Source organism: Ctenopharyngodon idella, chromosome 13 (assembly GCF_019924925.1).
Source record: "Ctenopharyngodon idella isolate HZGC_01 chromosome 13, HZGC01, whole genome shotgun sequence".
NCBI lineage: Eukaryota > Metazoa > Chordata > Actinopteri > Cypriniformes > Xenocyprididae > Ctenopharyngodon > Ctenopharyngodon idella.
The window spans coordinates 17,471,098-17,490,110 of NC_067232.1; the positions used below are offsets into that span (position 1 = coordinate 17,471,098).

The 19,013-nt window shown below is 37.6% G+C and overlaps 1 protein-coding gene across 1 annotated transcript in view; it reads right to left on the minus strand.

Moving 5' to 3' along the window:
- eys (eyes shut homolog) overlaps positions 1–19,013 on the minus strand; it is a 238,982-nt gene that overhangs the window by 126,353 nt on the left and 93,616 nt on the right. Inside the window, exons 17-19 of the mRNA XM_051917822.1 lie at positions 12,261–12,357; positions 8,864–8,971; positions 4,399–4,544 (exon numbers count right to left, since the gene is read on the minus strand). Of these exons, the coding sequence (XP_051773782.1) occupies positions 4,399–4,544; positions 8,864–8,971; positions 12,261–12,357 (351 nt within the window). The remainder of the gene's footprint in view (positions 1–4,398; positions 4,545–8,863; positions 8,972–12,260; positions 12,358–19,013) is intronic.

A 19,013-nucleotide genomic window follows, 5' to 3' on the forward strand; every position in this document is an offset into this window, starting at 1 on the left:
TTGTAGAATATGAGAAGCCAAGCAGGGGAGAGATTATAAAGCTGTTGGGTTAATCCTAATGTTGGCTTTCTTAAGGGTGCTCACTGTACTCATCTGAGAGGAGAGAAAAGACCATATAATCTTCTCCTCCACTCCTCAATTACTCCTCTCTGCAGGAACTTCTCAAACCCACAGTGAGTTATCAGATTTTCTATCCAAGAGACCAAAAAAAGGGAAGAACTAAAGGAAAGCAAAGAAAGCCAGAGAAGGAAAACGAGAAATAAACACCACGGAGAAGATGAAATAAGAGAGAAAGATGCTACATAATCAAATAATAATATAATAGACATTGTATCAACTTTATTTGCATTTTGTCATGCAAAGCTGCTGATCACAATAAAGGAGACACTTGCTAGATCAAAGCAATATAACAAATAACGTAACTTGACTGAACGAGGCACATTATATGGCGTGCCTGAGCAACACACCATTTCAATTTAAAAATCATTTCACTGCAGATCAGCCGTAGAGACACGTCGAATGGCAGGCTGCCGCATATTGCCTTTTGTATCTTTGATTCCGCCTTCTCGAGAAGTTGCGATGCCGTTACATGTCTTATTAGGGCAAATATTTCCTCTGAGCCCCAGTTGGTTGAACCAATCCAGAATATATCCTCCAGCCTGAGCTCTCAGGGGACGCGTCCGATTCCTCAGATGAGCTCAGAGCTGAGAGGAAAGTAATGACTGGTGCAAGGCAGAGTGGGGCCTGATAATAAAAGAGGTTTCTGTGGGAATTAGGGCCTGTGTGTCAGGCTGAGCTCTCCCAGGAGTTTATGTGCCTCTGAGATTTCCCTCTTTCCCCTCGGCAGGATGAGGATAAATTGATGATACAGTACAAAAGACAAATGAAATTAATCTTCAAGCCGGCTGATGGCGATTGAGATTACATGTTTTTTTTTTTTTCTAAAACAGCATTGATAAGTGGGCTAGCAGCGTAATGTCCTTAGTATCCTTTGGTGTATGTATGCGAATTGAGGTTAGCACATTTTAAATAAGTCCTGAAACATACAACATCCATGTATTGATGGTATCTGAAGCGTAAGGTTTTGTACATACAACTTCAGAGAGGTGCAAATGTTTACAAATCTTTGTAAATAGTTTGATTTTATACTACGGGGCTGTTGAATGCTTGAATCTGATTGGTTGGTCATCATTCTAAGGCGTGCAATTATTTTCAGGGAAACGCACGGCTAAAGTAGTTCTAGGCCGGTCTTGACCGCATTACAGTTCCATATCACTTCGCCAAATGTTTTCAGTTATTCTCAATAGGTCCTTACAGCCTACAACTGCAAAAGAAACAAAACCCATAACGACACCGACCAAGCAAATAAATAAAGTAAACAATAGGAAGAAAGATGAAAAATTATTGTCATGGTTTTTGCCACAAAATACGTTTTATTGTGTCCTGAAAGCGCATACTCTCTCGCTCTCTCTCTCTCTCTCTTTTTCAAACGTACACGTACTGTATAACGTTAGTACGGACACACACTCACACAGAAACTTGTTGTCAGCGCTGCTCTGACGAATTAATCAGTAAAATGACTCACCAGCGAGGTAATAACTGTGAGATTCTTGAGGTAGAAAAACTTATAGTTTCGTTTCGCTATTGGTAGAGACAGTGCTGCCATGAGAGAGGCACAGACACTCAGGTAGGCTAATTCACATATGCTCTCTCTCTCTCTCGCTCTCTCTCTCTCTCAAGTGCGTTAATAACTGTATCAATGGTATTATTCTGCTATCAAGGCTCAGGCCTCTGTTACTAGTTCTGAAATGATGTTTTGGAATTAGCAACGGAGGCTTGGGATGAGATGCGTACGAAATTAGTCCCGCACACAAGAGTGTTTTAAGGACAAAAACCTGACAAGTGTCTTGAAATACACCATCGAAACAGTGTCTTGAGGTGTGGTAACCGTAGTATAAGCAGAATAGTTGACTCCGGGCCGCTGAATTCTTAGAAAATAATGCACACCCGAGGTGTAAAATTACCACCTCGGGTTTGCAATATTTTCTAAGAATTCAATGGCCCATTGTCAATTACTTCTTACTTACTGTATTTTTAATAAAAGAAAATGATTAAATATGTTTAAAGATTGTTGGGACAATTATGACAACACAAAAACGCAGAAATCACAAATTAAATGTCATTATCGATGCTGTTACACTTATATTTTTATACTTGTTCAGCTTTAACACTACCGTTCAAAAGTTTAAACGAAAGAAGTCTCTTGTACTCACAAAGGCTGGATTTATTTGATCAAAAATACAGTAAAAACAGAAATATTATGAAATATTATTTTTTTATTTTATTTTAATATATTTTAAAATGTAACTTTTTCTTGCGGTGACAAAGCTAAATTTTCAGCATCATTACTCCAGTTGTCAGTGTCACATGATTCTTCAGAAATCATTCTAAAATGTTGATTTGGTTCTTTAATGCATCCTTACTGAATAAAATAATTAATTCTCTAAAAAATAAATAAATTACCTTAAAAAAAAAAAAAAAAAAAAAAAAAACGGGGAAAAAAGATTTGATTTTTTTGATGACTAAATGATTTTACTCAAGAAAATAATCAGTCAAAATAATATTTAAAATCACTGAACCAACCCAAACTCATTAGGCTACACCAACAAAGCTAAACTTAAAGGGATAGTTCACCCAAAAATGAAAATTCGGTAACACTTTAGTATATACACACATATAAACTATTAACTACGACTTTTCCCTCAATAAACTTTTAATTTACTGGTTATTAATAGTAAGTAAGGTAGTTGTTAAGTTTAGGTATTGGGTAGGATTAAGAATGTAGAATAAGGTCATGCAGAATAAGGCATTAATATGTGCTTAATAATTACTAATAAATAGCCAATATTCTAGTAATATGCATGCTAATAAGCAACTACAATTACAATATAATTGTAGAGTGGTGTGAGGAGTCTCACCTTCATCTGAATGTATTGAAGACCAAGGATATGTTAATTGATTTTAGGAAGAATGTTTCTATGTATGGAGTCACATTAATTCATGGTCAAACAGTGGAGTGTGTGCAATCTTATAAGTACTTGGGGACAATCATTGACTCAAAGTTGAGTTTTGAAGCCAACTGCGAAGCAGTGTGTAAAAAAGGGCATCAACGTTTGTTCTTTTTAAGGAAACTGTGCAAATTTCAAATCGATAAAACACTGTTAAATTTTATTTTATTGTGCTTTTATTGAATCTATTCTGTCTTTCTCTATGGTGTCCTGGTATGGGAACTTATCTTTAAAGAGTCGGAGCTCTATTAACCAAATTGTGAATTGGTCTAGTAGGCTGATATATATGTATGGGAAATGCCCGAACTTGATCACTGAAACCTAATTTACCTACGGGTATAAAATAAAGGAACCTGAACCTGAAACTGAACTAGTTAAAAGACCCTAAAATAAAGTGTTACCGAAAATTCTGTCATCATTTTAATCAACCTTAAGTTGTCCCAAACCTGTATGAATGTCTTTCTTTTGCTGAACACAAAAGAAGACATTTTGAAGGATGTCAGTAACTAAACAGTTGAAGGGCCATATTGTTTGGTTACCCATATTCTTCAAAATATCTCTTTTGTGTATCTCTTTTGTGAAGAAATTAATACAGGAACAACTTGAGGGTGAGTAAATGATGAAAGAATTTTCATTTTTGGGTGAACTATCCCTTTAAGGTTTAGATCAGGTAGAAATATCTCCTCAAGGGAACTTTTTACAGTATATTGGGCGTGCAAAAACATACAATCTGGATTTCATTTATAAGTAAACTTGGCATTTAAAAATGTTTTATCGTTTTTTTAATGCCCCATCATTTACTAAGAAAGCAGAGCCTGGATATAGGCTTGATTCTGAGTACTAAACTTACTCACCTGTAAGTTCAGCTCTAAAAGCTTTCAGAAGATTCGTAAAGATTTGTATGTCTGTAAAGTGTTTGCATATTAGATGCTGTCAATATGTTGATATTGTACAAATCTGTGCCTATCCAAACATACAAAAATGAATGAATACCCAATGTACAAGGATGAGACCACCCTGGGGAAATAGGAAAATAGTGAAAGAAAAAAAGAACTGCGGAGGAAACAAGGAAGTACTTGATTAAAATGCAGAGGATGAAGAGGAGGTGTTTAGTTAACTCAAGGTGAATCTGTGTATGTGAGTGTGTGTGTGTGCAGATATAGGTGGGAGTGTGAGATCTAATTAAAGTGGTAAATGTGCTGATGAGCTATTTGTGTGTTCTTTCCACTAAGAATCTGTCAGGCTGGGGGAACGTAGCCCTTGTAGACACGATAAGCCCTGGTTTCTCTCATTGATTTTGTGTCTCGGGCTCTGACCGAGGGGGACGTACCTGAGAAGCCAGCACGGCAGACACATATGAATCCTCCAGGTTTGTTGATGCACACAGAGTCATGGAGGCAGGGGGAAGCGTCACATTCGTTTATGTCCAGGTTGCAAAGCATTCCGAAATATCCAGGGACACAGTTGCACTGGAAACTGGAAATGCAAAAAAAAAAGAACATTCTTAGCCAAATATTCTTTCTGACTGCACAATTTAAATGGTTGTGACACAGATGTCCGCCAAACAAAACTGTGCCACATCTGCATGCATGGAGAGTTTTTAAGAAAACTGACTGACAGGAGAAAGTTTGACTGACAGCAAAAAAATCTGAAGAGTGTGTGTTAATCATGACTTTGGCTGCTGCTATCATTGGACAGAATGACTGACAAGCTGATTCGGTTTCAAATATCCTGTCACCTGTCTAATCGGTGAGGACTTGGCCAGTTCAGTGGTTCTGTGATGGAAGGGGTCTCTCGTAGAATATATTCACACTTTAATAAGACATTTTGTTTCTCAGTGTGATTTTTTTTGCTGGATTGTTCTCTTCACTTTAGTGTTCTTTTTTCTCTTAATTCTGTACAGGATGTTCTGATGGGATTGGTACAGTATGTCTTTAAAGAGGTCATATCATGACAAATTGATTTTCCCATGATCTTTTGAAATAAAAGTGTTTAATGTACTATAAAAACATGCTGTAATTTTAAAATATCTTCCTTTTTAGTCTTTCAGTCTACTGAAACATAAAATAGTTCGAATTTACCTCTGTAAATAATGACAATTTTTTTTGGAATGATACAAAATAACGTCACAAAGTGCCTTTGCGTGTGTGTGTGTTTTTTTTATTATTTTTTTCCCCAAAAGATAGGGCAGTATCATCTACATCAAATCTGACAGCAAACTACAACCCAAGCAAGCTTAGCAAAACATTGTCAGTGCCTGTTTACACAGAATACGTTCTGTGTTGGTCTCTATCATGGATTCCAAAGCTTGGTCAACCGACCACATTTGACCACAATATTTACTTTAAGTACCCACTGAGAAGAATATTTTCTTAAATAATTTAACACCACATTTACATGTTCACAGTTCTCTGCATAGTCACATGACATGTAGGTAAACAAAACATTGTATCTTTTTAGTAAGTGTTTTAGTTTGATTGCTTTCATTTAAAAAAAAAAAAAAAAAAAATGTATTTATTTTAATTTTATGTTTTTATTTATTAGCTTTTCATCAACTCATGGACACCCTGCAATTCCCACAGCTTCGTAAACCCCAGTTTGGGAAACCTGGGCTGCGTTTCACTTGAGTTTTAGACAAGCACTGGTGAACTTCCCTAAGCAGTTCTCCTCGGGGGAATCTCTGCCGCCATTTTGAAGCGCGTTCCACTTCATGAAGTGGACGAGGGAAATTTATATGGAGTCTATTTCGTATGTACACTTCAGGCAACTCCATATGCCACAATCACTGCACATTGCGTTTAATTTACCCCACCACAAACAACTCTATGATACATCTTTTTTTTTTTTTTTTTTTTTTTTTTTAAACACACATATATACATATAGAATGTTGCATTAAACAATTTCGTAAGGGAAAAAAAAAAAAAAAAAAAAAAAAAATCTACTCCATAGTGGATTCCAAGTGATCAAGGGCTTAGGATGTTCCAGTTCAGCCCATTGCAAAGGTTCCACCAGTAGTGGGCACTCATGCAACGTAAGCAATGATTTACATCCGAGTCAATGAGACTGAGGGAAGTTAGCGAGGGAAGGGCATATAAAAATAAAAAAATTAAAAAAAAATCTGGAACACAGCCCTGGTCTATAACAACATGCGCTAGATGGATCTGTGGCCATGTTGCATGCTTAAAATTCTTTCACATTTAGTGTTTTTTTAGAAGCCATGTCAGATTAAACATTTAGTTTGATACAAAGTGTCGGAAAGAGTGTGAAATGGTCATGAAAAACAAATACCGTTTTTGGCAGAAGCGAAAAAATTAAATAATACACAAAAAAGTATGCTAATGAAATGTATTTCTGTCGTGACAACTCTCGGAGTGTTTGGCATGGCAATGGATATGACAATGTTAATATGTTTGGTCTTGCTACTGCCAATACATACACGACACGCTGCTGTGAGCAAGTAAGACATGCTGCTGTTGTACAATAGCATACATGAATTACCCATAGCAGATCTATACAGGTGGAGCTGGGGGAGGTGGAGGGTTTCTGAAAGCGCACTGCAACTGCTACAGCAAATGCTGACCAAATATTTGAAAGTTGAGCAGCAAGCCCATTGGCTACTGATACAGCAGGAATCAATCAGCTATGCCTTATAAAGAAAGATGTGATTACAAGCAGATTAAGGACCTATCTGGCTTAGGTGAAACATTTACTATAACATAATTGTTACGTCCCATGTTATTATTTGTTTTGGGAATGGTATTTTGTTTGTTTGTTTTCTTCCCTCTTCTTTTTTTCCTCTGTCTTTACTTTCGTTTTAGCAGGGTGATGCGGGTACCTGAGTGGTCAAATCTTTTACCAATCACCGTGACGCGTGGTGACGACAATGCGCGGCTTCACCAATGAGGGCGCCCTAGTTGATTATTAAAGAGCACACCTGTGCGGGAAGCGGGAGTTCTCTGGCACGCCACACATTTTATTGTTGTTTGGTGATTGACTCGCGTCCTTGTTTTGTCCTGTACCATCCTTGTGTTGATACCTGTTGGTTAAGTCTGTGTTCTTTGATAAGTCAGTGTTTAACGGCCCATTCGATCTTTTCCTTTTGGTGTTTCTTGCCGTTTCTGTTATCTGGTTGATAAACCGACATTACTAAACGGGGAAAGAGATAAAGAACAGGTAAGATATCACGTGATATACATGTGCCACACTGTCAGCTGTCAGTTTTGTATAGAACACTAGTTTAGTGACACATGCCACTTTTTGAATTTTTTGTTTTATAGTAAGAGTAGTTTATTTAGGGCATCTTTGATGCTGAAGATTTTTCTTTTTGTTTAATGTAGGGGTTTTGTTTTGTGAATACTGATGGTTGAGTTAGATTAGAAGTTTTGTTTTCTGCTTAGTAAGATTGGTTATATTTTGTTTCTTTCTTTGATTTGGCACGGTCTCGTTCTTTTCTCTTTTCCCCGTTCTTTTGTGAATTATTTTTGCTTGGTTAATAAATGTATATAATTTGTAAATTTATGTAAATAATTATATTCTGGGTTAGTTTTTGTCTTGGTTTCACTGTAATAAACAGACACGTTGCTGACTTCAAAATGGTGTGAGATTGTTTTCCAGTACGCATTCAGTGTTTTAATGTTGCACCCTTGTTTTCCCTAGATATTTAAAAAAAGGGTTTGTAACAGTAATGAAATATTAGAGATTTATATGTTGCATACACATTAGCAGCTTTTCCACCATTGGGCCAAACTGTTCTCATTGCTTAACCATTCCATTCCGTGCCGATCCGGCCCAGCCAATCCTAAATGGCGACATCACTACACGGATTCTACCAACAAGGTTGGGCCATCTGGGGCGAGAATTCTGGGCCGAGAACGGTAATCGTGTTGTTGTGCCGTGTCGTACCATGCTCAAGTTTAACCGTTCCTTACCATTCTTAGAACTGTTAAGCCCGACTGTGGAAAAGCGGCTATTATTTAAAAAAAAAAATGTTGTGTCCATTAATGATTTTTTTTTTTTTTTTTTTTTTTTTGCAGCCAGATGGTGTAGTTACGATATCTACCAACAGAGGCAAATGCTAACTAGCTAAAACCTGACGTCCTTGGCCCCGAACAACATTCTGTCTGCTGTAACATACACAGGTTATCAAAGCAAACAGCTGTAAACTGTAAACTGCATACAAACAGACCAACTTCTGACAGGCCAGGTCAAACAGCTCCACTGAGAACGATCTCCTTTAAAACAAGCCCTGCTGTGTCAAAAGAGCACTTGTGTGGAAGAGAATAAGTTGTAAGCAAACGGAAACACCTGAAGTGAAATCCCTCAGACGGAAGCAATTCCAGAGGAACGCTGGGAGCAGATGATCACAGGGGAGCCCGTACATGATAGGAGACAAAGTAGAGACAAACCATTTAGGACTCAAATTGGCCTCGGGATTCCTCTGCCCATATGTCGGACTGAACCGAGAGCAGCCCTGAGGTGCCCATTAAAGCACAACGAGGAGAAGATCTAGTAGAGAGAAAAGCCAATATAGAGGCGTGATGCGAACCTGCTGAACTATTCTCACTTGAGTTTAGACCAGCAGCTTATATATGTCAAGGATGAAAAAAGACCTTTATTATAAGCCGCAGCACTTTAGACAATAATGCCAGCATTTCTCAAACGTGTCTCATTTCTAGACCGTCTAGTAAAAACAAACAGTTCAGAGAGGATACTTGGGCTCCTACATCATAATCAATTTATGGGGGTTGCGGTATAGAGTGGAAAACGTGCAATTCTGTGTTGCCATGGTACTTACCCGTTCACAAGGTCCTGGCAGACGCCTCTGTTCTGGCAGGGGTTGGATGCACACTCATTGATGTCTTCCTCACAGTGTTGGCCCGAGAAACCTGGTTTACAGAAACAGCTGCATGGGGATGACAAAAAAAAGGATCGTTTTACAGTTGTGAAAAAACTCCATTGTTTATCTGGAACCGAAATGTGATTTTACATTGCCATATCTTTGCAAGAGCTACATGACATGACAGTAAATAATTGTCATTAAAAAATAAACTAAAAAAATAAACTATTATTTAAATAGTGAATAATACTACTACTACTACTAATAATAATAAACCAAAGGTTATGTGAAATTCAACCATATATTCACTTAATTGCAATGAAAGAAATCTTTCATTATTTTTGAAACATTTTATTCAATATACGTATTAAGACATACACTACCATTCAAAATTGGAAAGGTTGGAAAGATTTTATAACTTGAAAAAAGTCTCTTCTGCTCACCAAGGCTGCATTCATTAATCGGTTGATCCAAAATACAGTAAAAACAGTAATATTGTGAAATATTATTAAAATATAAAATAACGTTTTTCTTTTAATTTATTCTTGTGTGTTTTCAGCATCATTACTCCAGTCTTCAGTGTCACACGATCCTTCAGAAAACATTCTAATATGCTGATTTGGTGCTAAAGAAACATTTCTTAGTATTATCAATGCTAAACAGATGTGCTGCTTAATATATTTTTTTGAAAACTATGACAACTTTTTTTTTTTGTAGGATTCTTTAATGAATAGAAAGTTCAAAAGAACAGCATTTATTTGACAATTTTTTTGTAACATTACAAATGTATTCACTGTCATATTGGATGATTTTAATGTGTAAATATGTACTTGTTGAACAAAAGTATTAATTTCTTAAAGGGGACATTGGATGCAAAATTCACTTTTACATTGTGTTTGGACGTAAATGCGTGTTGGCAGTGTGTCTACACAACCACCCTATAATGATAAAAATCCACCCAGTGCTTTTTTTTAATCCTCACAAATCATAAGCACTTTGTCAGATCAACCCGTTCACAGATTCTTGGCAAAGTGATGTAAATTTGCAAATTTGCCCCTCCCACGACTCTTGACAGACACTGCCGTTTTAGCATAGACCCGCCCTGAGTGAGCTGTAAACAGTCCGCCATTGTTTTGACGCCGCGCAGGTGTAGACAAGAATGTCTCCAAAGCAACTGAGGCGTTTTGTTATTGGATATAAGAATGAACATAGCAGTCGTCCTTTACTCTCGACATCTGAGCCGCTGAAGACGCAGTGGATTATTTTTGTTTTTGAAGGGAATGCGCCCCCGGATCTACCTATATGCGTTTATGTCTGTGCTAAAAGGTTTATGTTTTGCTAAAAAGTTCCTGAAGGATGGATCAGTACCAACTAACTTATGAATCTTTGCAAATCGCCTTTCCTAATAATGTGCTAGTTAGCAAGTTCCACGACAAATGCGGCTAAAGTTAAAGGCCAGTTCACACTGCACAGATAAACGCCAACAAACACGTCTGTTGGAGTTTGTTGGATCAGGACACAGCCTCTGAAATGAGACACAGCAAGTGTGATACCCCTTGCCGTTGGTCGGAGTTTGTTTTCACCCGACTGAACATGTTTAAATCGGCGTTTGTTGGGTCGGGGAATGTCTGAGCAGTGTGGTATGATTTTCCAACAAACGACAACAAACTCTGACGTAATCTGACCTGGCCACGAACCATTGCCATGACGATGAGGCAAAGACTGCTGTTTGATCGCGCCGGCGCCTCACGCACACACAACAAAGCACTGCGAACGTGACATTGGAGCTTGTTCATTATCAAAATAATACGGTCGAACAAACATATGTCGTCATTTCTATTTAGAACCTTCTCACTGTAATTCACAACTGTACGTCTATAATAAACAATGCATTAAGGTGATTGTCTTATTACAAACGGTGTACATTTTATGTAAAGATAACATGGTAACACTACAATAAGGTTTATAAAGGTGTTAGTTAATGACTAACAAGTAATTTTAAATGTATTTTAATTGTTTTTGAGCATTTATAACTGAATAAATAAGAATTGTGAGTTCAATGCAATACCTGCCAAATAGTGTTTACAGCCCGCCCACGGAAGATAGGGGTGGGGTGAACAGTAGCTCATTATCATTTAAAGGGACATGCACCGAAACGGCTCGCTGTGAACAGAGCTGTTTTTGACAAGGTAAAAAGGGTGTTTTTTTACACAACCATTAAGACAATTTAATCAAAGTATGTCATAGACTTTTCATGAAGACCCTAAAGAATCATACTAACTTGTGGAAAATTGGCATCCGATGCCCCCTTAAAAAAAAAAAAAAAATCTTACTGACCCCAGATTTTTGAATGGTAGTGCCATGGTAGTGCACATTAAAAGTGACCCAACAAGATGTGAAGGTACCACAGAGAAAAACCACTGACTGACTATTGTGCGGAAAAACACCTAGTGTAGTCCAAAGTACTACAAAGAAAAAAAAGGCATGTGGACATACAAGCCAAAAATGGACCTTTCTGATAAATATACACCATATTATGTCTGGAAAACAGCAAACCTTGAAAGAGGCTGTGGAGGAAGTAAATAGGCTGCTTTGGGCAGAACAACAACTGAGCTGCAAAAGCAGAAGTCAAGTCAGAGTTTTGACCTCTATCCAATTGAAATGTGAAGCCCGGATCTGAAATGGGCCATTCCAGCACAAGCACAAAAACCAGTCTTTAAAATATATATGGAACAATTATTCTTTTAAATAACATGGGTTGTTTTTATTTGGTATTACTGTATTATTATTAATATTATTAATAATTTTAAATTACATTAATAAAAATGTGGCAATGTGACGGTTTTTTTTGTTTTTTTTGTTTTTTTGTTTAATTTAAAATTTGTATTCTAATACATTTCTAATTTAAAGAACAGATTTGAGCAAGATCATATTTTATGAGCAATTCTTTCAGAGAAATATTTCAACAAATGTTTCTTACTGTATGTTGATATTGTCCTATGAGGTCTTAAAGGGATAGTTTACCCAAGAATAACAATTCTGCCATGCTTTATAGACTGTTTGCACATTCTGTTGGATTTTTTATTGTCTGTTATATTTAGAACTTGACATATGGCCTATGTGTGACATAGTGAACCATATTTTTATGGAAAAAAAGTTACATAAAGTTTTGTGTTCAAAAAAGGGAAAAACTGTGAGTTTGAAACTGCATGGAGGTGAATAAATAATGACAGAATTTTCATTTTTTGCGTGAAACGTCCCTTTAACACAAAATGGTGCCTGATGGCAACATAACTGCTGAAAGACAAACAAACACAATAGAGAACTAAAATTAGAAATAAAAGGCAAAAAAGACCTGTAACTGTTGACCCCATCCACACAACGGCCTTGGTTCTGGCAAGGTCTTGAGACACATTCATCGCTATCAATTTCACAGCGAGTTCCCTCAAACCCTGCAAGACAGATGAGATGGTCATGGATCAGTAAGTCTCACTGCTCCCTGAAAGCGTTAGGATCAATGATAACAAAGGCCCTTGGTGAATGCCATCTTAATGGAACCGTGCACCTCCCAATAGCCCATCTCATCTGCCAGGCCTCGTGCTCCTAGCGTCTCCTCCAAGGACTCTTACAGCTCTAATAATACCTCAGTGCCTCCACAGATTAGGCTGAGGTCTCATGGTGGAAGTGTGGAGAGGATCTCGTTAAGATGGGAGGGAGACGGAAGAGGTGAAGTTCAGGGGCCTCTTTCCTCGTGTTCATTACGGGGATGAAGGGGAGGAGGGAGTGTAATCAGCTCAGGGCTCTTGTTGGGGAAAAGGTCCTGGGAGACGTGAATATTCAGTTTTTTGTCGGCATGCTGTCGCTGTAAGCTCATCCTCTGCTCAGCAAGACCTGTTGTGCCTGAAAATAATGCTTTAAAGTCAGCAAGAAATCAAAATGGACCTTTTTACTTTAATACGCATTCCTAGTCTGTGAAAGATTAATCTGTGCATGATATTTTGAAGAAAAAAAATCTTTATACTGTAACCTTAAAATCAAAATGTAATAACTTGCTTTATCCTCTGAAAGAATTTTTGGCTATTGGATAATGTAACGTTCAGAAGTTTGAGCTAAGAAAGATTTTTAATTTTTTTTTTTTTTTAAATAAATAAATACTCACCTTATACTCATCAAGTCTCCATTTATTTGATCAAATATACAGTAAAAGCAGTATATTGTGAAATATTTGTACCATTTAGAATAGCTGTTTTCTATTTTAATATACACTGCTCAAAAAAATTAAAGGAACACTTTGAAAACACATCAGATCCTTAATGGGGAAAAATATCATGCTGGATTCTATACTGATATGGACTGGGTAATGTGTTAGGAACGAAAGGATGCCACATCGTTTGATGGAAATTAAAATGATCAACCTACAGAGGACTGAATTCAAAGACACACCGAAAACCAAAGTGAAAAAATGATGCAGCAGGCTAGTCCATTTTGCTGAAATTTCATTGCAGCAACTCAAAATGGTACTCAGTAGTTTGTATGGCCCCCACGTGCTTGTATGCATGCCTGACAATGTAGGGGCATGTTCCTAATGAGACGACTGATGGTGTCCTGGGGTATTTCCTCCCAGATCTGGACCAGGGCATCACTGAGCTCCTGGACAGTCTGAGGTGCAACCTGGCGGCGTCAGATGGACCGAAACATAATGTCCCAGAGATGTTCTATTGGATTTAGGTCAGGCGAGCGTGGGGGCCATTCAATGGTATCAATTCCTTCATCCTCCAGGAACTGCCTGCAGATTCTCGCCACATGAGGCCAGGCATTGTCGTGCACCAGGAGGAACCCAGGACCCATTGCACCAGCGTAGGGTCAGACAATGGGTCCAAGGATTTCATCCCGATACCTAATGGCAGTCAGGGTGCCATTGTAGAGTCTGTAGAGGTTTGTGCGTCCCTCCATGAATATGCCTCCCCAGACCATGCTGAACGATGTTACAGGCAGCAAAATGTTCTCCTTGGCTTTTCCAGACCCTTTCACGTCTGTCACATGTGCTCAGGGTGAACCTGCTCTCATCTGAAAAGCATAGGGCGCCAGTGGCGGACCTGCCAATTCTGGTGTTCAATGCCAAATGCCAATTGAGCTCCACGGTGCCGGGCAGTGAGCACAGGGCCCACTAGAGGACGTCGGGCCCTCAGGCCACCCTCATGAAGTCTGTTTCTGATTGTTTGGTCAGAGACATTCACACCAGTGGCCTGCTGGAAGTCGTTTTGTAGGGCTCTGGCAGTGCTCATCCTGTTCCTCCTTGCACAAAGGAGCAGATACCGGTCCTGCTGATGGGTTAAGGACCTTCTACGGCCCTGTCCAGCTCTCCTAGAGTAACTGCCTGTCTCCTGGAATCTCCTCCATGCTCTAGAGACTGTGCTGGGAGACATAGCAAACCTTCCTGCAATGGCATGCATTGATGCGCCATCCTGGAGGTGTTGGACTGCCTGTGCAGCCTCTGTAGGGTTCAGGTATTGCCTCATGCTACCAGTAGTGACACTGACCCTAGCCAAATGCAAAACTAGTGAAAAACAGTCAGAAAAGATGAGTAGGGAAAAAAATATCAGTGGCCTCTACCTGTAAAACCATTCCCGTTTTGGGGGTCGTCTCATTGCTGCCCATCTAGTGCACCTGTTGTTAATTTCATTAACACCAAAGCAGCTGAAACTGATTAACAACCTCCTCTGCTACTTAACTGACCAGATCAATATCCCAGGAGTTTAACTGACTTGATGCTATTCTCTGATTAAAAAGTGTTCCTTTAATTTTTTTTAACAATATATATATATATATATATATATATATATATATATATATATATATATATATATACACACACACACACACACACTTTAAAACGGTTGCTAGTATATTTTTCCATTGTCTTAGCTAGACTGGTAATATAACCCACTTTTCACATCTTACCAAATCCCAACAGATAAAATCAATTACATCCCTGAATTTTTTTTTCACACTAAATATTCGGTTTCACTCAGAATTAAGTTTGAATGAGTTGCAAATTCAAAATGGCAAACATTGTCTAAAAGAAAAAAAAAAACAACAACAACTAATTTTAAGACATTCATATACGTATATAATTATTACATTTAATTTCATCTTTCACAGACCTTCTTGCTTTTAGCATTCTTGGGAGCTCAGTGTCTAATTGGTTTAGTGTTGAGAGCAGATGCTGCTCAACACTGGGAAGACAAAAAAGAAACCTCCAGCATTGCTCATGTTTTCAAAAACGTAATAAGCTTGAGTCACCACTGAATATATTTACAGTTCTAGCAAGCACACTTTATTTTTCTAACACATGCAGCAGAACATCTACTGTACACTATCTTCTCTGAAGCGTTTCAAACTACAAACTGGTTTCACACATTAGAAATGACTCATAACAGCAACAATTGAAAGCCAAATGAGTATAAGCTCTATCTGCATTTATGCATGCCATAAATTATTCCCTCAAGTGTTAGAAGCATCCACTGAAGAGTTTGTTAAGGTCAAGTGTGACTAAACAGGATACCCAGTGATACATTTTTTAAGACTTTTGACAGTGAATATTTGCTAAAAATGTGGGGAACAGAGTGTTTTGGGGCACAATTGTGCCTGTAAACTCATCAATACAGAATTTCTGACTGGAAGTGTACAACTTTTCTCAATGATTTCCAAAGTTGGCTGATTCAAACTGGCATCAACCCCCAATTTCATTCCAGGCATCATCCTTCCATTAGATTGTAGCAAACAAAATCGAGTATTGGGTCTCTGCCACTATGGATGCACTGTACAATATCTGCTGGATTATATACAGCTGGCACCGGCCCATGATGAACTGTCAATCACAGCCTTACCTGATGTCTCTAGGGACAATTTGGAGTGTCAACATTAATGCATCTGCAGCAAGAACACACAGTGAGACTGGAGTTTTTTCACTGTCAAAACAGAGAGCAAGATACCTGTGGCTTACACAAATGTTCCATCATTCTTTCCCAGCATCCTCTATACGCCCCACAAAGCCGTGCAGGTAATCCCTGGAACAACTCATCCTTCCAAAGTAAATATGAGACTAGTTTGAAATTTAACCATATCAACACAGCCATGTGTCTTGGTGTTTGAAGTTCACCGTTAGTATTGAGACATTGAGAAACAACTAAGTCTAAGAGAAATCTGCATACGTGTAGATGCATATACAATCATAGAGATAAATTAAATATAATTAGCTTGTTTGTGCATGGTGAACTCACATTGATCAACAATTCTTGGTCATGTTAAGCTATTAATTATTTATGTATTTATTTATATAAATATTACATATAAGTTGCAAACTGTCATATCTGGATTTACAACTTTTTATTTAATATACAATATTTATATAAATAAGTTAATAGCTTAACATGACCAAGAATTGTTGGTCAATGTGAGTTCACCATGCACAAACAAGGTAATTCGTTAAGCTTTAAAGCTTGATGAATTTATCAAGGTGAACTATAGTCATTCCTATTATTAACAATCTTTATAAATAACTAAGATTTATGAATGCAGTCTTAAAGCAACAGCATACTGGTAATTAGCCTTGGCCCATGATCATCAATCTGAAAGACATGAGCAAAATAGGGCCAAAGCTAAATATTTATAATAACTGGTGAACATACACAAAGCAGGATGCACTAAGAGAGAGACTCCAGCTCAAAGGCTAATTGTGATGAAAAACACACAAACAATTTATTTATCTGAATCTAATTAAAGGATAAATGGGTTTGACTCAAAGAAACTCAATTTAACCTTTTGCATTGTTCACAGGTTTGAAGTACACTCTTCCTGACCTGGGAAAGTGTTGACAAGTGAGAAAGTTCTTTGTAAGGAGCCATTATATATATATATATTTTTCTTCTGCCTATTATTTCTAACTATCATTAATTACGTATGAGACTAGACTAGTGTAATAGCTCTGTTCCAAAACCTTTTGAACTTCTAAGGCAGCATAGGAACTGAAATGGAACTTCAGATTTAGAACGTTCTTCATAGTTAATAACTCCCTGTCACACAAATAACACTGAACATCGAATCACACTGAAAACTCAACTCTAATTTAAATGCACTTTAAAATAAAATGACTTGCAAAAACAGCTTGCCACTGGGCCAGTACCCTTAAAGGTACAACTTTGTACCTTATCTATTCCTAAAAGCAAAAGGTGTAGTACCTTAAGCTACTACTATGAACTTTTAAAGTGCCCCTATTATGCTTTTTCAAATATTGCCTTTCATGCAGTGTGCAATATAGCTGTTTTTGGAAGTAAAAAAAAAAAAAAAAAAAATTAAAGTGCATGACAAATAAAGTTTAGGGCTGTCATGATTCCTTGATTAAAGTCAAGTACTTGATTTTAAAAAAATCCTCAACTGCAATTTACCTGTGTCGAGTAACCGGCAAAAAAATGGAAGTGGCGCATTCCACAGACGAGAATTATTAGACCATTTTCTAAGGCTGCGCAATGTATTAAAACCATATAAAATCATAATAGAGCATAGTGCTATTGTAAAATCACGAAGGCTGCGATTCAATTAAACAAATTCACGCGCTGCAGGTTTCACAGAGAAGTGCGACTCTTACATGCGTGCAGATTAGGGCTGCAGCCGAAAACCTAGGTAGCTGACTTGTTGCCTCGCTGCCCTATCAGGCAATGACTTGTAAGGCAGCATTTGTGCATGAAGGCACCTCACAAAACTGATTTCAGACAGACTTCTGAGGCAGCGTAACAGTTGAATGATCTACCACAAAATAGAGCACACTTTGGTGAGAACTAAACAAATATTTAATTACTACAGTAGTAATTTCTCGCTAGAAATTACATCAAAAGTGGAAAAATGTTGGTCAAAAAAGTGAATTTACACACAAACTGACCAACTTTCGGACGCCATCTTTATTTTTCTACCTCAACTGTCACAGAATGGAAAGCACAGGATTGTGGGATATCAAAGGCAGCAAAGGACACATCTATGCTGCCTTCAAAAATCGATCAGATGAAGGTATCTCAGGAAACAGGAAGGGAAGCTAACATTGGATTTGGACGTGTCTTGCTGCCTTCCTACCTTGAAATGTGTCCTCCGAAGGCAGCATTTTCCAGTTTTCGGATGCAGCCTACGTGTTTCAGTACCTCAGAGAGGCTCCGTTCACAGTAAATGCTGCTCCATACAAGCTTATTCTCTGCATATGCTGTTTGTTTGGGTTTCCATTAATGCACATTTGGGAACGTTTTGTGATTCATAGTTGCACTGTTATCATTTACATTTGTCATTTGTAAATCTACGCCAACACAGAAGAATACATAAATATGTTTCTATGCAAATTGTTCATCGCGATTTCAGAATAAAAGTTCAAACCTAAATATGCAAATTGTTGTTCATCGCAATTTCAAAATAAACGTTTAAACCCTCACATCACTTGTTCAAGAAATTACAGTGGCTGTTGCATTGCAATCATGCAGAAGTGGCCAAATATTGAAGATTAAATGGACATTTGAATTAAATGTTGTTTGGACAGTATTAAACAAGGATTTGCTTTAAAGTGCAACAACAACAATCACCAGGCCGTTGGCGGCCTCTGCAGGCATTTCTTATAATACATAATGCACATGTGTTGTTTATATTGTTTATTTTGTATTGTGTATTTTAAATGTTGTTCAAAAAAACCTATATAATTACTTACTTATGACTTTTTTATTTTTATTTAAACCAATTATTATTGCTGCTTTTTATTATATACTGTATGTATTTAAAGTCATATTTAGAGATGGCACTTCACTACTCGAATAATCGCCAAAATAATGACAACCGATTACTCGATTAATAAAAAATAGTTGTTAGTGACAGCCCTAATAAAGTTATTGTCCCCTAAAAGGAAAAATAAATTCTGAACGGCTGAAATTAGTCGTCAGTGATTCCAGTCTCACTTCCTGTTACATATCTACGTAACAATGTAACAAATTCGCATAATGCCAGCCTATGGTCTTTACTGGTTGGTCGCGAACAATGTCTACTTTGACCCGTAGCTGAGGCCTAGAAGAATTTGGTT